The sequence below is a fragment of the Mytilus galloprovincialis genome, chromosome 10 (assembly GCF_965363235.1).
Source record: "Mytilus galloprovincialis chromosome 10, xbMytGall1.hap1.1, whole genome shotgun sequence".
Taxonomy (NCBI): Eukaryota; Metazoa; Mollusca; class Bivalvia; order Mytilida; family Mytilidae; genus Mytilus; species Mytilus galloprovincialis.
In genome coordinates this window covers 78,721,630-78,730,206 of record NC_134847.1, presented here as the reverse complement: position 1 = coordinate 78,730,206, position 8,577 = coordinate 78,721,630, and the positions used below count along the sequence as shown (strand labels likewise).

At 32.6% G+C, this 8,577-nt stretch overlaps 1 protein-coding gene across 1 annotated transcript; it reads right to left on the bottom strand.

Annotated features, from left to right (window-relative positions):
• Window positions 1-981: 981 nt before the first annotated feature.
• Window positions 982-6,958, bottom strand: LOC143048474 (toll-like receptor 4). The gene is made up of 2 exons (XM_076222161.1): window positions 6,912-6,958; window positions 982-3,768 (listed from the first exon to the last, which is right to left on the bottom strand). The coding sequence occupies exon 2, from the start codon at window positions 3,757-3,759 to the stop codon at window positions 1,237-1,239; it is 2,523 nt and encodes an 840-aa protein (XP_076078276.1). The 5' UTR covers window positions 3,760-3,768; window positions 6,912-6,958; the 3' UTR covers window positions 982-1,236.
• Between the last annotated feature and the right edge of the window lie 1,619 nt (window positions 6,959-8,577).

The window sequence follows — 8,577 nt, the reverse complement described above, 5'->3', positions numbered from 1 at the left end:
TATGTAAACATTTTCTGACTATCTGTTTGTTGTCAGTCATTTCTGTTTTAATAAATTATTTATTAAACATAAGGAATATTTTGAACTCCTATATCTTGCCAAGAAAAAAAGATAAAAGATTGACATTTATAAAATTCAAAGGGTATTAATTTTATAAAATCAATATGAATCAATAAAAACACTTAATGCCGTCCATTAGTTCACGTGGAATATATTGTTTAGCATTTGAGTATTTAGGAACTCATTATGAATACAATACATGAAAAACAAAAACAAATAATGAAGTATGAGGTAGTATTCACAAACTTAAATTATCATTCATATGTCAAGTTATAAATGATAAGGCAAATTAGCGAAAATATACCGAATGACAAGTCAGGTTAAAGATACAAGAATTTGTTTTCAGTTTCACACCAAATCATGTCAGAATTTGTACTTATGGCCAATTGTCCAAAGAAAAATGGAATCTTTGGCGATATCAAAAGTGTCAGTAATGAGGTGTGAAACTAAATCAATATAATTTAAAGGATCACGTTTTAAATCGATCGTAATACCTATCATGTAATAATGTCAATCTTTTTTTCACAAATATATTTCTTGGGATATATTTCAGTTATATGACTATACATGATCTTCCAATTGGTGCTATAATTTTCTTATATTAATGCGTCCCCTTCTCTCCGCCCCCCCTATAATCAACCCAAATTGACCGTGGGCAGTTCACTCATAACATTGAAATTGATGCGTTCATATGAATAAGTAAGTTTGCCATTATTTACACAAGCTCTAGCTATAGCCTACTTTTCAAATGTAACTAGAGAACGCCATATTATAGATAATCAAATGGTGTTCTGCAATGGAAAGTTGACAGTAGGATGGTATTTGAAAATCTTAAATCATTGTCCCAACTTTCAGTTGACGTTAAGAATCGATTTAAAGAAACCGATCCTTCCTTTTCTGTGAAAAAAAACTAAAACAATGTTGAAAGAAACTTTATTTACTAAATTTGAAACTCCTTTCAACGAAAAAAAAAATCAAACAATTCTCAAAAGTTTCCTAAAAATTCCAAAAAAAAGGATTCACATTAGAAACATCAATCACTTTTAAATCTTCTTGAATGTAAGTTTGAAAAAAATCGCTACTCTTCTTTTGATTGGGAACATTTTGACCAAATAGAAAACATCTATTTTCGCTGACCCAGTGTCAAATTTGAAAGAAATTGAGACAGCTTTAGGTTCAACAAATCATCGTTAATTGCAGGCCTTTGGCGTCTATGTCAAAACTTCCTTCAGTTTTTTCCCAAAAAACTGTGTCTCCATATTCATCGTTAGGGTATTCTATGTACGATTGTGACTGTACAAGTTCTAAAACAAGTAATGGCAAACTTCCAGGTGACATTTGTTGCAAGAAAACTAGGAACAAAATATGTTCTTTGTTTCTTGAATAAATACTTTCTACTCTGGCCATGTTATATTCGAACATACACCAATATGAATCTAAATAGTTTTGAGACATTATGACGACAATTTTGCGACTGTCGTGAATAGCAGAAGTTATATTTTCTGCAATATCCCGTCCCGGGAGAAAATCTCTTTGATGAATGCATAATTTCAATCCGGCATCGTTCTCTAGTTTTCGAAGAAGTTCTCCATGGACAAATGATCGATCATTACTTTCGTATGAAACAAAAGCATCATAACTGTATATCTTCTTCTCGTGAGTCTTTTGCTTAGTTTCAAAATATCTTATTTTAACCATGTAGTACATATATCGAATCCTCCACCTGTGTCTGTACACTAACCCAAAAGTCAGAATGGAAACAAACAAAACAACCAAGGATAGTAATCCTATAACTAAGGACGTGTAAGAGGCACATTCCTTTTGCAAAACTTCATATAAACGCTTTGGATTATTTAAGTTTTGTTTTTTATCGGTAGATAATCTGCACGTGTAGAAATGCAGGTTATTAAATAGAATCTTCGTGTTTCCCATCCATTGTATAAAATCTTTGGTATCACACGTACACTTTAGAGGATTCCCACTTATATCAATGCTTAGATTTTTGTTATTCTTTAATACAGTTTCTAACTGATTCCTAGCTGGTTTATCCAAATACGAAAATCGGTTGTTAGATAGACCTAAAAAATTAAGGTTCTTCATATGGTCAATCTTGAATATAAGATAATCTAACAAGTTACCATCTAAGTATAAACGTCGAACTGAAACTTGTGCCTTAAAAAAATGATATGGTAATGTTGGTATTCTATTTTCTGATAGGTTTATTTCTCTAAGATGTGAAACATGATGTAATACTTCACCGTTAACATCATCAGGCAGAACAAATCCTAAAAGATTATTTTGTAACCGCAGTATCTTTAAATTGGGAGTACACTGGAAGAACACTTTTGATATATTAGAACTCATATTATCAGACAGATCCAGATATGTCACGTGATCGAGGGGACACAATGGACCTATCAAAGAGTAGAACATATTTTGATGACCATCAAGATACTCGATCGAATTTTCCGACAAATTCATTGCTGGTATTTCGTATCGAATCAAACATTTTCTGTAGACAAATGATTTCAGCCTGTGTGGCAACGGAACAAAATTTGGTCGTATTGATGAAATGTGTTTTTCGACTTCCTCTTCCGGAAAATTAATTTCATTTCGGTGGTCGCATCGTTCCTCGTGGTTTGAAGGAATATGAGATTTAAACAATTCGGAAATGTTTACATGTTCAACTGGTACAACCATAATCTCCGAAAGGTAATCGCCGTATGAGAATTCATTATCGGACATGGATATAGTACGAATTGAACTCGGTAGAAAAAGTAATGCCCCTTTCTCTACTTTTTGTATCCTATTACTATTGACGTGTATTTCTGTAAGATTTGTTTTCTTCAAGTGTCTTAAATGTGATCGTTTGATCATCGTATTCATCTCAAATGTTTTATGAATTTTAGTCAACTTTAAAATCTTGATAGAGGTGTATGACAAATCCTGGGTTACATTTTCAACCCCTGAAAATTTAAGGCAAGGATTATAAGATAAGTTCAATATTGAAAGATTCCTCATGAATTGAAAAGTTCCCTTATAGATCCAATTGATTTTACACGCGGAAAAGTTAAGATCCTCTATGTTAGGAATAAATTTGAACACATCCTCGGTCAATGTTCTAGCCTCACATCTACCAGACAATCCTGACAGGTCAAGATGTTTTAAATGCAAAAGTCTAAATGATAAACTGTTACTCTCATTTAGTATAAAGTCCATTCTTAATGTTTTAAGCAACGGAAGAGATTGCAGAGTTGAAATATTGATTTTAGTTTGTTTCATGTCTAAATATGCCAAAGACTGTAAATAGAAAAAAGTGTTAGTTTCTACACTGTCTATTGCATTTTGGCTTACAATCAGCTTTGACAATTTTCGCAGTCCATAAAAAGAGTACTTTGATAATGTTTTAATCTTGTTGTGTGACAGATTTAATTCCTTCAGATTGCCATTGTAACTAAAATGTCTGTTTTGTATTTTTTGTATACGATTATAACTTAAATCGATGCTGCGTATGTTATCTTTGAAGACTGGAATGACATGCAACGTTGAATGGGAACATACTGCGTTGTAGTATGGTGTCGGTAAAAAAGAGAAACAACGACATTTTGCTGAAAAGTAACATTTCCTCCCTCTTGCAGCATCTGTATTTACATGGCCGACAGTGAGGTATACAAACATAAGGTTGATCATGAGGAACATTATTTCAATCTACAAAATATAATTATAATACTCAGTACAACCTATCATGAGGTGAATAAAAAGTAAAACAGTACTATAAATTTTAATGAAACAAACATATGGTACATTGGATTGTAAAATATTTACCTCCTATATATTTATATAAAAGTATGCATCGTTTATCTGACGGACCAAAGTTTGCAAGTGTAATGTAAACAGTCGGTGTCTAATATCATGGCTAAATGCAATTAGTCTCATGTCTCAAACCACTTTAGTCGTTCGTTATATGTCATAACTAAATGTAATTGGTCTGAGGTTAGAATCCACTTTAGTCGGTATTGTATGTTATTACCTAATGATATTGGTCTCATGTCAGACACCACTTTAGCTAGTGTCTCATGTCATAACGTAATGTTATTAGTCTCATATTAGAAACCACTTAAGTTCATGTTTGATGTCATATATATATACATCTTCATGCCTTATATATCATGTACTGTAGTACGCAGCTAGATTAAAACTGACGGGGAAAGGTAACACACGGCCAGCGAAAGCTCTTTTTTGAGAGCCCAGGTGGTCGTGTGGTCTAGCGGGACGGCTGCAGTGCAGTCGATTTGGTGTCACGATATCACAGTAGCATGGGTTCGAATCCCGGCGAGGGAAGAACCAAAAATTTACTAAAGCAAATTTACAGATCTAACATTGTTGGGTTGATGTTTAGACGAGTTGTATATATCTTATGTACACAGCCATGTATCACCATTATTGATGGCGATCCGATGGATACATCTGTTGTAGAGTTGTCACTGACTCAGACGTACTTATAAATATAATTATTTTCTGTGACTGTATATTACATTAATTTGTAGGATCCTTTACTATAGATAATTTAGCTGATCTGTAACAATAACATCTTCATGCCTTATACATCATGTACTGTAGTACGCCGCTAGATTAAAACTGACGAGGAAAGGTAACACACGGCCAGCGAAAGCTCTTTTTTTGAGAGCCCAGGTGGTCGTGTGGTCTAGCGGGACGGCTGCAGTGCAGGCGATTTGGTGTCACGATATCACAGTAGCATGGGTTCGAATCCCGGCGAGGGAAAAACCAAAAATTTGCGAAAGCAAATTTACAGATCTAACATTGTTGGGTTGATGTTTAGACGAGTAGTATATATATATATGCATGGGTTCGAATCCCGGCGAGGGAAGAACCAAAAATTTGCGAAAGCAAATTTACAGATCTAACATTGTTGGGTTGATGTTTAGACGAGTTGTATATATATTATATATATACATATAAGATATCGGTGACTTGTGTCATAATTTTAAAAATGTTATCGGTTTCACGTTAGAAACCAATTGATGCGGTGTCTTTTGTCATTTCAAAACATTATTGGCCACATGTCATAAAACACTAAATTTGGTATCATATGTCATATTTAAATGTTATAGGTATTGTATGTCATAACTAAATGTTATTTCATATTAGAAACTACTTTAGTCAGTGTCTTATGTCTTTCCTAAATGTTATGGTCTCATGTGAGAAACCACTTTAATCGGTGTCGTATGCCATAAGCAAATGTTATCAGTCTCATGTGCAAAAACACTTCAGTCGACGTCTTATATCACATCTATATTTTATTTGACTCTTGTCAGACACCACTTAAGTCGATGTCGTATACCGTATATAAATGTTAATAGTCCCATGTTAAAACCAACCTTAGTCGATGTCTAATGTTATAACCAAATGTATATGTCTCATGTCAGAAATTACTTCAGTCAATGTCTAATGTCATAACTGAATGTATATTATTACAGAATGGTTGATGTTGATCCCAATTTCTTTAGACTTGGTGATGATTTAAAGATTAACATTTTGTATAGTTTATCTATTGACATCAAGCTGTCGTTTTGCTCTTTGAGTTGAGGGGATATTCTGTCTCATTAAGCTTTATCCGTATCTCCTGTACGATACATGTATACCGTTTGATAAGAAGAAAGGTGATTGAAAATGATAATTCGCACCATACATTAATGAATAAATGTTCTTCTGTGATAATTATTTTTTGTTCATATTTCCATGTGTAAAACTCGTCACCGTGGGCCATGTCAATGACAATATCATAGAAAATGTCCTAAGATATGTCTTCGGATTTAGGATGGTTTAGGACGTGTCTAAAGCATGTCTTTGTGAGTAAAACAAGCTATCTTTGAATAGTCTTAACTATATTTGTCCAAACACCATCCTAACACATTTATTTAATTTATAAAAAAATATGTAAAGATGCAAAGAATTTTGCTAGTATTGATAGAATTTTTAAGCTTTAAAAAGGAAAGGGTTTATATAAAAAAGAAGATGTGGTATGATTGCCAATGAGACAACTCTCCACAAGAGACCAAGTGACACAGAAATTAACAACGATAGGTCACTGTACGGCCTTCAACAATGATCAAAGCCCATACCGCACAGTCAGCTATAAAAGGCCCCGAAATGACAATTTAAAACAATTCAAACGAGAAAACTAACGGCCTAATTTATGTACAACAAATGAACGAAAAACAAATATGTAACACATAAACAAACGACAACCACTGAATTACAGTTTCCTGACATGGGACAGGCACATACATACAGAATGTGGCGGGGTTAAACATGTTAGCGGGATCCCCAAAACATGTTAGCGGGATCCCAACCCTCCCCCGTTACCTGGGACAGTGCTGTTACAGTACAACATAAGTACGAACTATAAAAATCAGTTGAAAGAGGCTTAACTCATCAGATGGATAAGAATACAAATACTACAAATACAAGTGGACTTGGAATCTATTTTTTATGAAATTTGTTTGCAAAATCTTTATTTTTTGTAGTATAAGGTATCATTAACAACATTATAAGAAAATTCAAGATTCTTAGATGATAATGACGTAGGTCTGGTGGATAAACAACACAGGCAACAGGCGTATACTTGATAGTGGCCTGATAAAGACGTAATTTATTAAAAGCCGTATGAAAATACATATTTCGTTTATTTTTTTAATTTTATCTATTCTTTCATTTATTTTGTAATTTAAAATAGCAGCATCATTATTATTAAAAAATATTTTTATTATCATTGAAAATGATATAAAGCTATTTTACTTTTAGGAGAAACTATGTAAATTATAAATTACCTTGTTCTCCGATCGACAATTTATATAACATTAAATCAGATTAATAACCATGGAGGATTTTACACCAAAATAGATCTTTATTTTGAAGATGCTCTTTCCTTACCGGAACCCGTTGAGTACTTGCAATATTTATTTACAGTGAATAGGTTTTCTAAAAGTCTTGATACATTGTTAATCGTGTCCTCGTTCATTTCAGATTGATCTGGGTTTTTTCAAATCAAAATACATAAAATATAAAAATTGAGAATCTTCTTTGTAAAACTACCACACTCTTTTCTAATTTTAATTTAAAGGAAATGATTGGGAATCTTTTATCAAATTGAATTAACTCCAATTAACATCGTGTCATAAACTGTATCGTTGTTACCGTAATAAAGTGTTTTAGTAAAGATTGTAGGACCTTTGAAAAATGTCCGAATTTTTGTATGGATTCGTGGAAAATTGTTCCTAGCCCCCACCCCCTTTTTTGTTGTAAAAGGGAAGTGATGTAAATGTTTATTTCAAATTGAAATAGATTTTTAAAACCACAAAAAGAAAATGTAAGCAAATTTTCAAGAAGGGGAGGACGGCTGCCCATAAAAAGCTGAAGGTTTAGTAAAAATCTGATTGAAAAAAAAGTGTTTTATAAAATTATTTGTTACATGTAGCACATGCTTACAATCCTGCACTGGTGCTACTTCATTGAAACCTTTATTATGTTTTGTTAGAGTTTAAAACATTTTGTTGTCTCCAGAAAATATTACATCCATGAAAGATGAATTAAAGATTAAATAGGGGAAAGTTTTGGTTTACAAATATTTTTTTCTTCCTATGCTCATCCATCAAAACATCTACCTTTTGTCTTATGCGCCAATTTTTTTTTATCTGTTTCAACATTGTACTATGTTACGTACTATTGAATTGTTTTACATACCGGTTTCAATATAACCCCAGCTCTTAAAAATAAAAGAATGCATCAATCAATGTAAATAATCATAACAAACGTTTACACGGATGAGTACATGTGATGAGCTAATATATATCATACGGTAATTAGAGAAAGTTTAAGGAACACTTAAGTTAAGATGTTTTATGCATACGGCCCCAGGAAAGAATAATGAATTAGTTAATTTTCCCCAATTTTGTCAGGTGTTTTTCAATTCAAGTTTAGTTTAAAATCTATTGTTACACCTAAAAGTTTAACATATTTTTGGCATTCTATTTCAATACCTTTTAAATTCGTTTTTAAGTTTTTGTCTTTAGTTTTTTTACCTACACCTATCGATTGAAATTTTTCTGGATCGGCGGAATCTGGCAAAATATTTGTATTGTTCTATCAAAGTCTTGTTTGCCCATACCTGTCTGGCAATCTTAAAATGATTGTATGTCCTCGCAAGCGAATAAGGTCTTCTTTCTGTCATTGCTTTCCGCAGATCTTTTTTGTAAGCCTCAACCAATTCTGTCATCTTCCTAATTTTGAGTTTTGATGCTATTCAAAATCTAAGTTGTGGAACATATTTTATCAGAATCATTGGTAATCCATGCAATAAGTTTCTCCTCCTTGACAGTCTTGAACTTTAAGATTAAGTATTAACAAAGCGGCATTGCTAATTTTTAGTGTTTAACATAGAACCATATGGAAAAAAAACAGAACACACTGTCAAACATCCAATTGGTTATCTGAATT